This window comes from Acipenser ruthenus, chromosome 11 (assembly GCF_902713425.1).
Source record: "Acipenser ruthenus chromosome 11, fAciRut3.2 maternal haplotype, whole genome shotgun sequence".
NCBI lineage: Eukaryota > Metazoa > Chordata > Actinopteri > Acipenseriformes > Acipenseridae > Acipenser > Acipenser ruthenus.
The window spans coordinates 33,912,270-33,932,471 of NC_081199.1; the positions used below are offsets into that span (position 1 = coordinate 33,912,270).

The following is a 20,202-nucleotide window of genomic DNA, read 5'->3' on the forward strand; positions in this document are numbered from 1 at the left end:
CACAAAGGGCATGCAACTGTAGGTTTAACGTTTACTACGATAAAACACAGACAATTATTGCCACGTTGCATGTGAAATAATGTATATGTTAATTAACATTAAGGTATGGCTTTTATGTTCTGTATATGTACATGTAAGTACCGTAGGCTACGGTATATTTGTTTACAAGCAGACACCATTACAGTATGTATGTGTAATTGTAATCAACAATGGATTTCCTGTATCCTAGTATTGATTTTTAATTGCTTAATTTTCCAATCTTATTACTGTAGGACTTTACTGTAAGCTTAAATTTATGAGATGGGCTGAATGATTACAACTGCATATAGTTTATGTATGTACTGAAACTTCCATTAAAAATGAATGCTCTTTGCTTAGCGAATAGCTTAGATGCCTTTTTAAATTACAAATGACTTGTCTTATAAAAAGCATGATACTGTATAACATTTTACAGTGGCTGCTTTATTCACGCACACTGTTGCTTTTTCATTTCCTAATTCTGGGTACCTACAGTAACTAAAATCGAGTATTCTGTTTACTGCTACCATTAACTTACACAGAGAACATCATTCTAGCAACTGCACTGCGCCTTTGCGAAAGGTGGAGCCTGACCAACTTTCAATTTAACAGATTACTTGGAAAATTTAATAAGAACCAAGTTTGTGCCAGTATGTTCTGCCCCTGCTTTAAGAAAGACAAAAGCAAATTTAAAAAGTTTGTCCTAACTGTGCAGTACAACGTCACATATCCACCCCACTGTGGACGGGTATAGGCGGATATGTGAAAAAGTCGGATTTGCAAACATCTGTAGAAAAAGCATTTACACATCCATAAATAGGTTAGTGAACAAATACAACATGCAAACTGCTTTAAATATGGGGACATTTTTTGCTTTAAAAGTAGGCAAACGTAAACGAGATTAATTAGGCTACAAACACAGTGTTGCTTTGTTTAATTCAAATGCATTTAAAAGCTACAACAACACGCTGCCAATATTTGCAAGTGTGCGCTCCATCATATAAACACATTGCACAAAAAAAGAAGCTTTCTCGACAGGTGTATTGAAAAGTCGTGCTACACGCAGCTGACTGACACACGCACACAGCCCACCTCTCTTAAAGGGGAACGCACCAAAAGGCTGATTGCTATAACGCTTTCTTTCTGTTTCCATCGCGGAAGCTGCATTTGCTGCCAATGCCATTACCCTCGTAGCCTACTTTTAATATTTATTTATTTATTTAAAAAATGGATCACTGGTACTACTCCTGTTGTGATGTTGAATATAAGATTGACCCGCCAGTCCTGTAACTGTACCTGTTTGACAATGACCTCCAGAATGACTACATTTATGAGATACGGAGCAAGATTGGTGGATTGATAGATGGACGGATGGAAGCCTCATTTTAGTATACTGGGTGCAGATAATTAGAAATAAAGATTTAAGCAATGGTTGGAATTCCGATCTTTACACTACAGACCAACAGTCCTTAAAGCATAAATTTAGACTGGATTTGAAGAATCACAAACAATATATTTCAAGAAGCATGCGATAGAGAGAAACCAGCCTGTCATATCTGTGCTGCTGTACACGTCACAAGGTGTCCGCAATTAAGTCCATGGTTGTGTTGCTAAGTATGTTGGCTGGGTCTGGTTTCTTTTTTCTTTTTTTTTTTTTTTTTTACAGTTGAGAACAAATTGTTTCATTGCGTGGCTTTTGATCTTAGTTGTATTTCAGTCACATGTTACTTATTTTATTACATTTTGCATAAAACAGAAATTAAATCATATAGAAAGAAGAGAACTGTTGTAGGATGTCCAAGAATTCTGTCATGATTTTAAACGTGACCTACAGCAGCTCTTTAACCATAATGCAGTTTTTGTTTTATGGTTTTATTTTTAGAGAACACACAGATTTGTGATTTAGTAGTAGATATAAGTATAAGTTTATCACAATTGCTCTTTTAAAATCTGATATACAGTATGTTTATTCTTCAGGGCTTTAAACTGTAAAGAATGTAAATTAAAAATGCCGGTGTAGGGAGTTTTTATACATCATTGCAGATACTCGTATCTCTAGAGTGTTGCTTCACTTCATTATAAATTTATGCAAATTTCTTACACTGATGAAATACATTTTGTTTGGGTTATCAAGGCTTACATGTTGCAGCATAATTACTCACCTGTTTCAATGTTGTCAATCCACATTTAAATATACAATTTTGAATTTACTGTCAGTTTTATAATGTGGACGACCGTTACTGTTTTATCTTGTGAAGGGAAGGAAATCAGTCTTATTCCTTAGCATATTAAAAGAGTTTTTTTATTTACTGTAGTATGCTGTGAGTCTGAATGTGTGACCTGTGCCAGTAGCTCAAGCTGCAATGCAATTATTTCTGTCCCTGTTGCACATACTGTTAACAGAGCATATCTCTTTTGAAATACTGGCAAGTGTAACAGTTTAAAATTGTGTGTCACAGAGTACATTAATGGTAAGATAAAATACCTAAGAATATTTATTCAGTGGTAATTTAATGGATCAACATGCTACAGTAGTAACAATACCATCTGTGCAGTTAAATCAATTTACACATTAATAATAATAATAATAATAATAATAATCCACAGTGTATAAGAATTAGGTCTACATACGACTAGTAACCGATAGGGGCTTTCACCTGTTTTCTAGCTCCCAGAGTTTGTCAAAAAAAGGTGCTACAGTGCAGTACTAAGGTGGCTACAGTACTTGGCGACATTGGTAGTATTGTAGTATAATGCCTGACTGTTGTGTGTGGTTTTTTTTTAAGTGATCTTTTGAAAAATGTATGTATAGTGCAAACTGTTTTGAAAAGCTTTCAGTAATGATACACTTGATTCCATTGAGCGTTTTTACAGTGTACTTTTTGCCTCCTTACAGTTCAGTAGACCTATTTATTTAGTCTTTAGCATTAGTTGTTGTGCACTGTATATTATTACTGTACATCTCTGGGTCAAAAGCCTGTAGCCACTATATGAACAAACAAGTGAAACAAGGTAAAATCATATTCCTGTATATGTGTTGTTTATTTCCTGTCCTGAAATGAAAGACCTGCTGTAGCCCAATACAAGCCCAAGCCTTATTACACGTACTGTATGGTACTGTACAGTAGTTATCCATTGGAGAACATGATCTCATTATATTAAGTTCTCATGTTTCCAAAATACAGACTAGATAATTGTATGCTTTCTATTTAAATATGCATGTGCATCTAAACATTTAATGTGATCTTTCAATTGTAAGCACATTATCGTGCAATTTTGTGCACCTGTCTGTGGCTCAATCCTTCTGTGCTGCATGTATTTCATCATTAAAAGAGATTGTGCTTTGAAAAGAACTCACAACTGCCTAGTGCATCAAAAACACAGTCACATGTGCAGGGTATACATTAACCAGATTACATGTACTGTATGAGGGAATGTATATTTAAGAATAGGTATAACCGTAATACTTGCATTTTCTTAATTCTTGGGCCCCATTCAAAGAAATGTTAGTGTAGTGAAACATAGCATAATGTTTATTTCTATCAGTATTAAGGACATGCAGTGCAGGAATTAAAAGTTAAGACTCAGCTTTATCTCATAACTGTGCCTCTATCATTATTTTTCAATCATTTGCTATCCTTTTGCACAGCAAAATTAAATTGTGCTGGTGAAGATTAAATATTTCTGTGGAAGGCCGCGACCTGTGGCTTAAACTGTATTTCAAGAATATGTTTGAGTTAAAACTGTAAACTGCTGGAGTGGTCTCAGAGATTTTGCAGATTTTAGTCATGAAGTTGTAAATGAATGAATGTAAGAGGCTTTGTTGTTGTTACCTCCGCTTTTCTTTTTTCAGCTTTTTGTAAAGCATTATAGGATGCCAAAATTCTCAAAATGGAACTGAGCAAGGTTCAAGGCAAACAAACCATAATGGCCACCTTTTCTCTTCAGGAAAAAAAAAAAATACTCCCCCTGGATGCGATACATAAACATCTGAGCGGACTTCGGACACAAAGAAGGAACCAAAGAAACATGTTAAAAATCAGACCCATTCTGGTGACAGAAATGTAAACATTACACACAATGTTATGTTTACCACAGCAAACAATGTTTTGTAGGGGTGATTAATAAAATGTGCAGGGACGGAAAAGACAAATCCGAAATAGATGAATTAATCTCTGAACCTGACCTAACTACCGATGAACCAGGAGGGCTTCTGTATAAAGTGTGGTTTGATATACAGCTATACTTTGCCCGTCGTGGCAGAGGTGGTCTGCGAGCGTTGCCTGCAACCACTTTCAAAGTAAATACAGCCAAAAATGGCTTGAGATATGCGACTCTAATCTACAACAAACACACACAAAACTACTGTGATGCAACTGAGAGAAATAAAGCTATGCTTCGAGGCAACATGTTTGAAAAGCCTGGTGACCCAATGTGTCCAGTACAATCCCTTGTTAAATACATGTCAATACCTCAAAAGCCAAAGCCGTTCTCTCCTGAAAATGCTGCCACACAACCTATTTGGTACACCTGCAAACCACTAGGGAAAAACACAACGCAAATCAACAGGAAAGACACGGTTGGTCCACAATTCTGTCAACTGGATCCAAACAACACCCTGCCTCAAAACCAGCCAGTCAAACTGCCAACCCTGTTTCAGTTCTTTCCGCACCAGCCAATCCACTCCCTGCCAGCTTGAATGATGCCCCGCCTACAATAACAAGTTTCGAGTCCGACTCTGTACTACATGGACTACTCAACAATTGTACAGTTAATTTATCTGGCAATGTCCAGATAAATTATAATAAGAAAGAGTAAGACCCCATTAAATAAATGTTAGCCAAATGATAATAATAAAAACTAAGTGTATGCCGTTTTTCTATTCTAATTATGTTAGGGACTATTTTCCTCAGCGGAAGGTTACCCGGCGAAATATCAGAAGTTCAAGGTCAATATAGGTTTTTAAAGTTGTTTTTTTTAAGAGAAAATAAAGAAATAAATCATTTTCTAATAACGATAGAGCCCTCTCGATGCATGCTCTACCGTGTGGTAGATGACCTTGACTTAAGTTAGCGCCCCCGTGCAGCTCGGGACGCATAACTCCAGGCGCGGTTATCTACCACACTGTAGAGCCCGCATCGACGGGCTCTATCGCTTAAACAACACAACATAGTCCAGCTCTCCACTGTGCCTTCACCAGCACTACTCTAAAATAACAGCCGTGATCACCTATTTTGTACGCCCGTGGCTGGAGCCTGATTAATCATTTATTCACTTGTCGGCTCCAGCTATATTCCCACGTGTTTTTGCCGGGAAGAATTTGACCCCATTCCTGCCACCCAATATTCCCCACACAAACACACACCCGTGCACCGGCAGGGCTTGCACAGTGCCACACTAGAGTACCTAATGTTCTGCATGATACTGTACTGTAGATGGAACAAAACAATTATAATAATACTGTAGCACAACAATGAATATGAGAGCTACTGTAGACCTGTATGATGTAACCTTGTCTCACATTTCACTGAAACAGCCCAGATTATCAAAACAACCATGAAAGCTAAAATAGCTACAGTACAATACAAAATATTTGCAAGTTCTTTGACTGTATTTATAAAGTGCCAGCATCAGTGGCTGGTTGTATTTAGTAACAATGCAATATGCTATTTGTTTATTTATAATACAGTACTGTACTGTAGTTAATTGTTAGCCTACTCACTGATTTTTTTTTTTTTAACAAATATGTAGGCTTAGAGTATCTGTCGTCAATTATTTTAAAGAGGTGACTTTAGTTTCCTTGTAACTATGTTGCTGCAGTACATTGATTTGGTTCACTATTGTTAAGAGAAAAAAAAATAGGAACATAGACTGACCTTTGGATCAACATCTAGAAACAGCAGTGTGAAGTAAAGGATGACCTTTGTACACAAAGTTACAGTAGGCTTTTTAGGTTTAATCTGTAATGCTGTCAAATACATGGTGATTTGGAATGTCAGCAATATCTTCTGTTAATTTAACAACCTTCTGGAAGCTAGAAAGGAAAGATAATGGAGGCGCCTGTGTGTCATGTGTCACACTTTCGAGTTTTACATATTGTACAGTAGGCCCAGTCCAACTCTGATAACACTTGGTGTGACATTCTTTCACAAGGTATTGAGAGTTCTTCAGAATCTGAGGACTGGCTGTTCGCTCTGTGTTGCACTAAATACGTTTGTATGCAGTGCATATGTACGGTAGATGTAAGCCATCCATCATGATCTATTTTTTCATGGTACTGGTGCCTGATGTATTTTACAAATATAATATTCATTTTACCCAGTTACTTGTGCTTGCAGACAAAATATAACATGCCTTTTTCCTGGCATCTGTACTGCTGCCCACATGCCTAATCAAATACTCAGGGGAACATATTTAGTTTTTAAATGAGGGTACAGTTTAATGCAATACAAATGGTGTTAGTTTGTTGTGCTTAATACAGTTAACACCAACAGTACAGTATGTTTTCCCTAATCAAGCACATCTAGTTTTTTTGAAATAATTAAGTATTTTTATTCACCATTATTTCTACTTGTGGTAAACAAAATGGTGTATGCTTTCCAAGCATTTGAGTGTTAATTGGCTGTTTTGGCACTCGGTCCATTACATTTTAGCAGTGCTGTAGCATCAGGTTTTATTAATGTTGTCAAAAACAGTCCGCAGAGTCTACTGTTGGAATTGTTTAATATTCCATCTACAATACAGTTACTGTCCCAGATGTTACCCACTAAATGTTATCGTGTTTCTAGAACAATATATATTTGAAGCATTTTAAAACACTGCTGAGAGTTGAGCTGGGTTTGCAGAAACCTTGTGAATCTGTCGTTGTTGCTGTTTGAAGGGAATAGCCGTTTTCCTTTTGTCTTGCTTTTCACATGCATGTCATCTGCATTATGCATATTATCAGTGAAAACGGCTTCAGATCTGGCCACAGACTCCTGGTTGCTGATTTTGAGCTGCATTTTGAAGACTTTCATCTTCACCAGGGCTGCTGGATACAAGCATTTAGTCGCTTGTAGGCGGCTTAAGTTTCATTTCTGTAAAATCTTGAAAATGATTATTCATTAATGGGGAAATAAAAAAGCAGAAGAGAGTTTTAAGAGAGGGCTTTTTGTCACCCAACCCTTACGTTAATTTGAAAGGATTGCATGTAATTGACAACAACATTCTTGTTATTTAAACTGCAACATAAGACATTTCAAAGTGAATGTGGAAACTAACATGGTTTGATTATACCAGAGCCACAATCATTTACTGTGTAATGCTTATGTGAAAAAGATGGGCTCCAGAATAAATGTTTTCCAATAATTAACCAAAAGATTTGAATATTTCTGTTTATTTACAGGATTCTTAATTATAAGCTGGAACAGATGATCAGAGATACAGCCTGGTGGAATGAACAGTTGAACAAACGATTTAAGAGTAAACAAGAGGACAAATATGAACTTTGTAATGTACAGTGCGGTTAGAATAGAGTATTATTACTTCTAATAAGCATTCGCATGCTATTCCTTCTCGCTGCATTTTGAAACAGCATATTAACTTGAAAATGTGCCCTCTACGTAATGGAGTTTCTAAATGGATCCAGTCAAGTGGAAATCGGAATTGTATGGCAATAAAGAATTTTCTTTTTTGGCTAGCTACAGTACAGTTAGATGTCCAAAATCTATGTTCTAAATATTTACTGTACACTAATGGCTGGTTTCATGGACCCTGATTAGCACTAATCTTGGATGTTATTTTAGTTACTGTAAAGTAGTCCACGATTGGTACTAGTTGGGTTCTGTGAAATCATAAGTTTTTAAACTGTCCTTTCTATGAAGGCCACCATGGTGGTACTTTCTGATTGATCCAGAAACTATATCCTTACAGTATTGCGTAACTTTTTCCTCTTGCACTTTCAAAATAATAGGTCGTTTTGGCTGGGAACTAAAGGAAGGGGCCAACACTTCTATAATACTAGGCAGGGAATAACAAAAAAAAAAAAAAATTCCTTTAACATTATCTAAGGTTAGGTATCAAATATAATGAGAAAAATATGGAGAGAAAGTTTAACATTTCAGAGCCAGACAATGTATTTATAATTATTCTGGTAAGCAAAATGAGAAAAAAAGACTTTTTAGAACAAACATGTTAATAGAAACGAAGATATGATGAACGTACTTGTCCTTTTTCATAGCTAAAATGTATATTTGTTAAGGGCTTTAAAATGTCCAAAATGCCCTCCTAGTCTTAATTTGGATTTTGAAGCAAACAAGCATCACTAAATCATATTTAGTTACTGTACAGTACGTATTGTATTGTAATAGTATGATGGAAGAACATTACATGTAGGGGTTTTTAAACATCAGTCAAATTAAACCCCTACCCCCATTTATCAAAACTAATTTGTCTTTCAAACATATTATTCCGAGAGCTTCATTGAACACAGCTTGATAAAGAGGGATGTACAGAACAAGACACATTCTCGTATTTTTTGTTCTGCACGATATTGCCACATGATTTTAATTGTTGAGTGCAGCTAAACTTTCTATACATGTCCTGAAAGTTTCATTCACATTCGTTACTTACAAAGTGTGAAAAAAAGGCAAATTTGTGGTTAGACCGTTTTCAAAAACCTTCGAGACCTCTACCCGGAAGAGCGTGCGTGTGTGACGTCACACCAGGACACTCACTGTTGTAAACAAATGCAGTAGATGGAGGACAGAAGTGAAAGCGATGTTACCGGTTTGGATGTTTTAGCATAACATTTCATGGTCCCTTTGTAAGCACTGCTCTTAAGTCAAACAGATCAGAAATGTTGGTGCTTCATTTATATTGGCTTCACAATGTAAAAAAAAAACAAAAAAAACTGCTTGTTTACATTTGCACTTATTTCTCTCTCTTCCATGGTTTGTTGTAGTCTGTTGATGGTAGTGTAGCAAATTTTTTTTGGTGTCAGTTTCAGGTTTTTTAATTTGAATTTTTTTCTTGGCAGTATTTTCACACCTGCTTTTAGTAAAAAGCTTGTGCCAAGCATCCTTATTCAGATGGTGAATTTATTTTGAAGAATATCGCTTGATTGTTGCATCTATGCATCCCTGCTGTAGCGCTGCTAACGCGTTACTGGAATTTAATTATTAATCAAACAGGAGGTTAAATTATCAATTGTATGTTTCGACTACGCCACCCTCAGTAAAGGTGAAGGGACCTCTAATTATCTCCCGCACAGGTATTTAACTAGGCAGAACATCAGTGACTGATAGGAAGTATATAAAACAACAAGGAGGCAGATTGCTTATTTAGTGTTTATTGTTCAGGTTCACAATAAAAACAAGACACAGACCCTGAAGTATACTGAAAGTTTAAGTTATTGTTACATTTTTTTTTATAATAATATGTTCAATAATGATAGGATTTACTTGAGCTAACACCAGACTTTACATAATAGTACAGTCAATTACACAGTGTCACACACACACAACCTGATAACCTTCACTGTCTATGTAGGCTATGCTTTGCTGCAAAGGTTCTTAGTCACTCGGTCGCCTGACACCCTTTAAACATAAACAAATAAACAAAATAGAATACAGACTCTACCGTCTTTGTTTCGAGACACAAAGAACAAAAAAGAAAGGTGCGGTCTCCCAGCTCAGAAACTCCGTACAAAATAGCCAGTCTCTTGTTTCTTCACTGTAGGCTTTTTAAAAGCTGAGCAATACACACAGAATGCGTCAGATCTCCGTGGCAACAGATCAGCCGCAATTTAACATGCAAAACAAGTACAGTAATACCTGTCAACTTATGAAAACACGAGAACCAGAGGTCTCCTTTTTCGGACTTACTGCACAACTTTCTCTGTACAAATCAATATAATAATTCTTACATATACAGTAAATAATAATTTATTCTTAACTTGTAGCCTATTAGAATCTGATGTAGCCTACATCAACATCATAAAGTAGCCTAAGACATTTTTCGCAGGTCAGATGGGGAAAATAATAATAAATAAATAAAGTTGAAGTCCATGTTAAGATTGGCGCTCTAAATAATCCGGAGGCAGAAGATCTTACGCGGGAGTGTCCCGATGAAATCGAGAGACTTCACAGGAATGCATATGGGAACGTGACCTGATCATTTTATCACATTATTTATTAATAATGTATATGGGAGGTTGCTGGCTATATAATCACGTCACTTTTATACATATTTTCATCAAACAGTAAGAGATAGTTAGAATGAAATGATAGGATCATGCCCTTACCCTCTCCACCTCTCTTTTCCTGGCAGCCGCTCGAGTCCCGGTGATTTTCCTTTTTTTAATACAATAAGAAGATCCTGCTGTCCTGCAGGTACCATCCGGATCAATGGATGGTACTGCATCCTTATTTAATTTAACTTTTTTAACAGCACCCATCTTGAACTTTAATAAAGCTGTCTTCAGTAAAGTGATTGCTGCAGATGCAGCTGCTGTTGGGCTTAGCATCCCAATCCCTGGTGCTCCTCATGAACTTCACCCATTACCGGCTCTTTAGGAAGCTCGTGGAGAGATACCAATGGCCCTGCTGTGTTGGTGCAACCATATATTACACACCTATTCATTTACCATGGTATCTCTCCCCTGGGTGCGTTGTGTTTTGGTGAGCGGTAATGCAGGAAAGCAGCGGGCGGGATGGCGAGCTTGTCCTGCTGTGACGTCACACATAAATTAGCCACAGCTTCGAGTGAGCTGGACTTTTCATAGAGGTGTCAACTTCAGAGTTGTTTTTTATACACTTAGCGTTAAAACCTATACATTAAAACTACACAGATACTTTTATTGACCTACCAACAGTACTATACAAGTGAATTCTGAAAAAAAATAGAAAAATCATTGCACCTCACATTTAAAATACCAGCAGATTACTTCAATGCACTGTAATTGTACAGCAGGTATTCATGTAGGATAGAATTCTAAAAGTAGAATTTTAAAGAAACCATGTTTTACTCTGGTACACTATTCCAAGTCAGGGGGACTGGTTGTGATTTCTAACTGAAGACTGCATCAGGCCCTAGTGAAATCAACCATTGTAGTTTTAACCCAGCATCTAGTGAATGGGGGTTGATGTTATTGGTATCTTCTCTGGCACTTTAATTAAAGCATCAAAGATGCAAAGTGAATCAAAAGCAAGGATGTCAGGTCTGACGCTGTATTTGAAGCTCTAGGGAGGTTGGCATTTAGATATATTGGTGTTTGCAGCTCTGAACTCCTGCTGCACTCACTGAAACTGACCTAAGAAAGCATTCAATTTCCAACTCTTTCTAGCTATAGTAAAGTGCGGAATCCTGTCTTTTGGGAACATTTTTAGGAGTAAATAATTTTAAAAGAGCCCAGTTAAAAAAAAAAAAAAAAAAAAAAAAAATTATTAGTAATACTAATTTATTTTTAAACGGATTACTTATTTAAATTAATATTTTGTATTGCCCGTACAGTACAGGTTAACATTTAATTCCCCCTCATTAATCAATCTTTGAAATTTATAATTGTTTCTTTTTTTAATATACACACAAAAATGGATCCTTCATTGTAAACAGTGTTGCAACTATTTGTCCTCTGTTGCAGACATCCTTCTAATTGTGTTTCTGGGACACTGGTAATTTGTGAAGGTAAATGAAAGCAGTAGGTTGTCTCCAGGCAACCAAGCTGATAGACTACTGAGCTGAGCTCATGCTTCAAGAGACTGACACTGCACAAATAATACCAGGGCTACAGCTAATCATTAGCCCGTTAGGAGTCAAAAACAATTGGAATACTTGGTTATCATTTCACTGGCTGACTACAGCTACAGTGCACTGTATGTTGACCGTGACCACTTGCTTTAACAAGATGTTGTATAAATTGTGGTTGCTTGGCTGTAAACAGGCAAAAACACATCAGCAGTGAAAGGCTAGCTAGCATCTCTCTGACTTTGAATGGGGTCAAGGCATTTCGTATAAAATGCTTCCTCTCGCCTGCACCTTCCATTAGCTGAAAAGACATTGTGTCCGCAGTCTGATTACTGCTGATCCATGCTGATGACTCTGTTGCAGGATTATCTCTGTTAGCATCAGCCATCTGTTACAGTCCTGGATAATAAGACATTCGGCAAGATACTATGATTTGGTACTTTTCTTAGAACTGCATAATTCAATATAAACATGTTTGATCAACACAATCCACATTCATGATTTACAGTATTTATTAAGAATAGTTAAACAGTGTGTATAGGGTGTGCTATAAAAAAAAAAGAAAACACTACAGGATTTTTACCATTTTATTTTCTGTAGACTATGGTATACTGTGTTATGTTTCAAGTGTCATTTGTGGATATTATTTTTATCTGGGTATGCATTAACTACTAATCATTTAAAGTACGTTAGAGTAACATGGATTTTTTTTCTCCTTTGAAAATTACTTGTACATTGCAGTACAGTGAATCCAGTTATAATGCAGATCAAACTCATTAAAGTAAGCAAAATATTGCAGCTTAATTCAACTGTTGATTTAATTATTATCATTGTATTTTTAAATATGTTCCAGTTAATCACTTCCATTTAAAGTAAAAAAAAAAAAAAAAAAAGTTAGTTTTAGCATTGAAATTATGTCCTATCCTTTTCTGCATACTCAGTTTTGTTAAATAATGTATTTGTAAAAAAAAAAAAAAAATCCTGTTGATCCAGCTGTGATTTTACAGTAATATTAGTAGTAGTCATACGATAGTGGTACAGCAGGATAGTATTAAATGCTACCACTCGTATTAAAAGGGAATTAAAGAAGAATGACACTCACATATTTTGTGATTGCATGGTTAGTTAAGAGTGAATGGAAATGGGAATATTTGACTGTTTTCTGTGAGTCTTGAACAGGAAGCAATTCTATTAATATCTGTTTTTGGTTAGTTTTAGAAAATCCACCCTGAAGCTTTTTAACAGAAGAACCAGTAAACTGTGCAACTGGTCCAGGCACTGAAGGCAATTAAGTTGCAGGTCATAAAAACGGATCCAGGCTGTAAAGTAGAAATCACAGGATTTTGTTTTTCTTCAAACTTAACTAATGATGTCAAACTGAAATACAGAAATACAGCAACCCTTTGTTTAGCAAACACCTGTTCTCCTTTCCGTTAGTGTAACCCTGAACTGTTCATACAATTCCTGGGAGAAATTAAGAAAATGAGACAGGTAATTGTGATGTACAGTATATCGTCCTTCAATAAAAAATAAAGGTGAGCTTGCTCAAGAGGAATGATCGTTCCTAAAAGAACATTGCAGACAGCTTCACGTGTGTTGGGGAAATACCACAATGCAATACTAATATGAATTAGAAGATAAATAATATAATTCACAATGGCATGTTGATACATTACAAAATACTGCAGACCTTTTCTTCTAAAGAAAGGATGATGTACTAACCCAAAAGAAATCGCATTGTATAAAAAAGATGTGTTGAGAAAATAAGTGATTCAAATTGAATGGGTTTTGGAAACAGTTGTCATGCTATCTGCTGTAAAAACCTATATATATATATATATATATATATATATATATATATATATATATATATATATATATATATATTTTTTTACTTTATGAAATTACCTAAAACAATGTTTTATATGCCTGAAGCAAAATGAGTGATTAGAAAATGGTAACTGTGTATTGCATTTTAAGAGGTGTTACAGTAAGTGTATGGCTTTTGATTAAGCACTGAAGTGTAGAACTTATAATTCAGATTCATTGAAAGGGTCTTTCCATTTTTGGAAAGCTAAGTATTTAGTTGTAAGGTTACAATTGTACACTACTCATTGCCAATTAATTAGATGATACTTTACTGTTCATCCTCTTAGGAGTGCATTAAACACCAGCCGATAGTGTTGTGTTTAGAAAAAAGAATCACAGTCTTTTATTATGCTATGCGTGCACAGGCTTCATGTAATTTCTGTCTCATCGTAGTTAGTGCTCAGGAGCTGTTACTTGATATGCAATAGATGGCTTTGTTTCAGAGAGATTTAATCGCCAATTCTGTTACTGCAGCACAGCAAAATCACAGGGGAGATTTAGAAATTGTTTGTGTAATGATACAATAACAAGGTTGGACTGTAAAATAAGATCTGTTCCTATATGGCAAATGTAGTGTGAAAAAGCAAAGAAGAAAGCCAAATCTTTTATTCTTAATTATTTTAAGACCTGGCAGCTTTGCATTAGCAGTGATTGGAATACCTACAGTAGTCTTGATGACCTTCCTAAGGTTGGTTTTAATACAGGAAGTCAAGAAGAATAGCTACAGCTCAGCTGAGGACTTGCAAAAAAATATTACTGTGTCTGAAAAATCTCGGATTTATATTATGTCAGATTACCATGAGGACCAGGCTAGGAATATTGTTCAGATTAATTCAGTCGTGAAAATCAAGAACTGTTGAGGGAATTGAAAAGGAAATGAAGACAGTTTCTAAAATTGCTCATTGAATTATGTTTTTGACAGCTATGGAGTCTGGAGAGCGGCTGGCCTCCCCACCATCAGCCTCCTCCTCTGTGCCCTCCTCCACAGCCACAGCAACAGCACCCTCCAAAGGCAGTCTATCCACAGGGGCCACTGCACTGAGCTCCACACTCACCACCTGCGGTAAGCAACATCTTTAACCCCAAGACAGTGCTGGGGTGTAGCATATCTCAAAATTATGCATGACATTGACGTCTCATGAATGCATTGTACTGTATGTTGTAAATGTATGCATGACTTTTTAAAAATAGATTTCTTCTCTCAAAATGTTGTACAAAAGCACACCGATAGTGACAGGGATAAAAGTGTTTAGCAGGGATGATACATTCCGTTTAATTACATTTTAGGAGTAAACATATAGGGAATGTGTTAAATAAGCCATCATGAGACACCCTCTTTAGAAAGCCTGTTATTTTTATAATATAATACAACAGGGAGGAAGCCTCAGTACATGTGTGCAACATTTCTGTGTACTGTATATAGAAAGCACTTATATACTGAATAACTAACCTTACACTGTACGCACCCTACTTACTGTATCAACACAGCAGCTGACCTCGCTATTTTTGGCATGAATATCTTTGAAAATGGTAAGTGTTTAGAAACAATTACAACTTGGAAAATGTTTAAACAATTAATTTCTAAACAGTTACTTTAATTTCCTAGTTTTTAGCCACCAGCTCTGAATATTTATAAAAGTTGCCCTCAGTAGATCAGGTCTATGCTTTAAGGAACACACATAAAATACCTAGAATTAATATGGTTGGCAGTGCAGCTTGTCTCTAAGACTAGATAGAATCTTTTTTAGCTAAGTTTAGCCCATGTGATTTGACATTTCTGCCAGGCTGCGAACAATCAGTGATTTTTAGAGCCATTATGCAGTGGATGTGTTTGATTACTCTGACCATAAAATAAATGCTAAAATGTTAAACTGTGACTACTGTATTTTGACTAGAGAGTTGTTTTTAAACCTACATGGAATTTAGGTATATCTACTAGCAGTTTAAAACAGTACATTTCATACGCAAATAAAATATGTATTATTTGCAATTTTTATTTATTTATTTTTTTACTGAAATTATTACCCAAAAGGGTTAATTATTTTTGTCACACTGAGCAATACTTTAAAACAACAACGGTATATTCAATATGCAGTATTCTGTTTCTAAACAGTAAATTAATGGTTGTCTCACTCTTCTAGCAAAGTAGCTTTGAGATTAGACTTTCTTACTATGCAAGGGGCTCAGTCGCAATATGCTCTCAAATATTTAAAAACAAATTTCCTGTCTCTATGAAAGACTGATATACAGCTGCTTGTTTTCTAATCTTTGAAATGAATAATGAATATTATCAGGGTAATTTATTCAGGGGAAAAAAGCGTGTTAAAATTAAACAAGAAAAGACTAAATGTATGCACAGGGATGTTCACAAAATGAGCTAAATTTTTTAAATGAGAAGAGTCTGTAGTGGTAAAACATCAATCAGAGAAAGAAATAACAGCACCTGAGTTATGAAAAGACTCCAGAACTTCTTAATCGCAAAATGAATGCGATTTACATGAATTTCTGTCAACCTAGTTTTCATTGGTTATAAAAGAGTTAAACAGGTAATGAATGTTCTTTGGGATCATCTAAAAAATAGGCTAATACTGTTCTTTCATGGTATTTGAGCGAAATAAAATGTAGAAGACAATATCAAGCAATCCTACTTCTTGTATGTGTGTTTCTCTTTTGGTTTTTGTCCTTCTTCACTCTCCTTAAACGTCTGATTTAATTATGCGGTGGCTTGAAATGCATTAATATTAAAAAGGCATTTGCAGATGTCGTTCCTTGTTATTTGGACACCAGCGCTATAGAAACGGATGCTGGCCTTTTGGGTAATACTTTGTCATTTATCTCTGTATCGGTTGGTAGAATTTCCAAAGCCTAGGTTTAAATATTCAGCTTATTATAATGACATTCGAAGTGTAGATTTTCCATTTTGTAAGCTAGCAGGCATCTCGCCAGTAATAATGAATCTGTATTTTTCTGAAAATCAGCAATGTTTTTCCAGTTGTAATGAGTAGATTCACTGACAGGCAACCATAGACATTTTAGGAATCCTAATATAGCTTTCAAAGGACAGTTTATATGGTTGACCACCCATATCATCATGCTAGTTTTATGTAAAATAAACAGTTTTGTATGGGAAAACATTAGCCTAAATAATATTGTATCTTTGACTTGCTTTGTGCAATTTTGTTAAAGTGTGTATTTGAGTTTGTTTTGCAATTTTCTGGGAATTATGCGTATTGGGAAAGCTTTCAGATGATGCACTATTAAAAACATAAAATTTGTAATTAGTAAACACAGGAGGAAAAAAATATGAATTTTATATTGCGTTTAAGTTAATGTAAGAAGATGTTCCATGTCTCCACAAGGTATAACTGTGGACAGTTGAGAAGCGCTTTCTTTATTTATTTATTTATTTATTTATTTATTTATTTTTGGAATTAAAAAAAAAAAAAAATCGCTAAATAATCTGATATAAGAAACATGTTTTATGAATACTATAATGACCTAATCGATTTCATATATCTTTTAGGGCATTTGTTCCGGGCAGCTGGGGATCAGCCATTCACCTTGTCCACTGTATCAAGTGCCTTCCCAATGGTCAATCAGCCAGTCTTCGGTCTCTACACTACAAGCTCAGGGCGTTCAGAGTTTGGAGGCCTGGGAACACTTGGTGCATCTGCAGCCTTAGCGACACATCCTCAGCTTGGACCTTTTCCAGGTAATATTAATAACACTTTCATTGGTAAATTACGAATACAAAGGAAGCATGCATAGATAACTGTCATACCGTTGGGAATTTGTGGCTACCGTATATATACTGCATTTGTGTATCTTGACATTTTCTGGCATACTGTAAGGACTTGTTACAATTTTAATATCTGTGACCTTCTGGAAAGTCTCTGTCTAATCTAAACAAGCAATATTTGACTTGTTAAAGTATCTATGTGGCTTGTATGAACTGGTGAAGCAAACTTGGTTGCTGAAAGCCAAGCAGCGCATGTGTTAGCAGTGTAGTTTTTATCTATATTCAGGTTGCATGATTGTTTGTCTTTTTTATCTGCAAGTTAAGGTAAAGAATGTTGAAAGAGAAGCAGTCACTGGGCCATTTGTGTCCTTTATTCTGCAAAATATGTGATATTAAACCTTAAGCCACAGGTATGTTAAATGAAATCTGTATAAAATGCATGCACAATGATTGATACAACCTTTTAAAAATGTTTCAGTATTGGTACTGTACTCTTTATTAGATTTCAACAACAGATATATAAAATAGAATTTGTATTATGTATTGCTTACTTATGATAGTACACAAAACAAACACGCTGCATATAATGCTGTGTACATAAGCATTGTAAGTATGGTACAATAAGTTTGCAAGACCAAATAATTAATTTATTTTATAATTGTAATTCCGAAAGCTTTGATAATAAATTAAAGAAATCAAAGGGTTTTTTTTGTGATCTACGCAGCTTTTAGATCAAAGGCAAAAATGGTTGCTTTGTCTGTTTGCCTTGGCTAAAGGCGTCTGCCAAATAAACGAATAATAATAAAGGCATACCTGCATGAAATATATTGAAAAATGAGGATACAAGACTGCGTGAGAAATATAAACGAAAGTTGATTTTCAACAATTAAAGCTACAACATATTCTGCTTCTGATTCACATTTCTTTTTAAATGACTTATTTCTTCTTAATATTCTTGTCAAAACGTTTTCCTAATTTTGAATGAGTGTTGATTCCAGCATTGTATTGCTCCACATTACAATGCTCGATATCCCCTCTATACAAAATATACAAAAGATCATAGAACCTGAATGAATAGAGTAACACGATTGGCTAGGGATGCTCTGAGGATTTCTAATTACGTTTTCAGAACGGAAATCATTTTATATTTTAGAATAGAAAATGGTCTCATTACTGAAGATTATTTCTTGGTTACTATGGTTTCGCGGTCTACAGTATTTCATCGTTCTCCTCATCTGAATGTTCTCATTAACAACATGAATGCTGGTGTATGTGTGTGTGTATATGTGTGTGTGTGTGTATATATATATATATATATATATATATATATATATATATATATATATATATATATATATATATATACACACACACACACACACACACACACACACACACACACACACACACACACACACACACACACACACACACACACACACACACACACACAAGTCCTGTCCGGCAGTGTGGTCCAGCGGTGAGTGCTTAGGACCAGGAATACGAAAATTAGACTTTTCCATCTCCTCTGCAGCTCCTGACTTGCTGTATGACCTTGGGACAAATCCCTTCACCTGCTCAGGACTGTCCACCGATCTGTAAACAGCTAATAGTTAGAACTACACCAGCAACAAGATGTGACAACTCTGCTGGGATATCCTGCAAAATCATTTTCAGTGTGCTGCTACAAAATGCTTAGCCTGCATTGATTTCGATATAATCAGTGAGATTGTTTTTCTTTTGGTTCAGAATGGTGGCGAACATCAGATGCCCACGCTCGTGCCGGTGCAGCTTTCTTCCCACCTCTTCTGGGAATTCCACCTCTGTTCGCTGCTCCAGTTCAGAATCACGATTCCAGTTCTTTCCAATCCCGGACCGCAAGTAAGAATGGCCGAGGAGCACAGAAAGGTATGCTCTAGAGGGGGAAGTGGTGTAGCAGACTGGTTTACTAGCCTTTTACCTGCCATAAGTGTCATGAGTTTGGTTCTCTCAAAAACAGAAACACACAGTTTGGTACAACTCTGTAGAATTGTCAGTGACTGGACTGGGCTGAAAGGATTGCTCCCAGAGCTTTTAAGGGGAAAGCTCTTCTGGCCAGTGCTATTGTCAATATGTTTTATTAAAAGGTAAATCTATAGCCCTGATGCTAAATCTTGGTCTAGTTAAATTAAACACAAATATGTTTAATGGGCCCAAGAGGCATATGTAAATGTCCTGGACATTTCAGAAGCAGTTGCTAGAGAATTGAATATATTTATGAAAAACAGATATAGTGCAGTGGTGGATAATCCCTGTCCTTTGTTTCATATTTGACCACTGATATACTTTGCCTGAAGTGTGCATATTTCATTAATGAAAAGTGCATCACTTACAAAGAATGAAATGGGTATTTGTTGATTTTATATCTGCAAATTGTGTCAACAGCCACGCTTTTTGTGTTGCCTTAGAAACGTAATTGGTTTTAATGATCTAATATATATATATATTTGTAATTGGTCCTTAAGGAATGAATGGTGCCGTAAATGGGAGCAGCATTACACTGCCATCTGGAGTGAACACGTCTGCAACGGCTGTCACAGTATTAGGGTCATCAGGGCAAACAAAAGTAGCAAACTCTAGTGGAAGAGATCGGAAATGTAATCAAGAGCAAACTAATAGTCAGCTTCAGGACAAAGCTGCTGACAAACCTAAAGACAAGGTAAAGGAAAGATAGGGCTCAATGTTAGTTTAAGAGATATTTCTTATTAGAAATACATTATACATAATGAACAGTTAACATTTCACAGAGTGGGGATAATTGTACTTTAACTAGATATCTTAATATTTTTGCATCTTGGCATTGTAGTATTAAC

At 35.7% G+C, this 20,202-nt stretch overlaps 1 protein-coding gene across 25 annotated transcripts in view; it reads left to right on the forward strand.

The window, feature by feature from the left end:
• LOC117426660 (bromodomain adjacent to zinc finger domain protein 2B-like) overlaps positions 1-20,202 on the forward strand; it is a 65,860-nt gene that overhangs the window by 23,324 nt on the left and 22,334 nt on the right. For 20 of the 25 annotated variants that reach the window (XM_059033777.1, XM_059033775.1, XM_059033763.1 and 17 more), the window contains 5 exons: positions 14,534-14,674; positions 15,100-15,141; positions 17,135-17,323; positions 19,100-19,258; positions 19,855-20,048. In XM_059033777.1, the coding sequence (XP_058889760.1) occupies positions 14,536-14,674; positions 15,100-15,141; positions 17,135-17,323; positions 19,100-19,258; positions 19,855-20,048 (723 nt within the window). In that variant the 5' untranslated portion in view covers positions 14,534-14,535. The remainder of the gene's footprint in view (positions 1-14,533; positions 14,675-15,099; positions 15,142-17,134; positions 17,324-19,099; positions 19,259-19,854; positions 20,049-20,202) is intronic. The other 5 variants (XM_059033770.1, XM_059033781.1, XM_059033782.1 and 2 more) reach the window with 2 other exon arrangements.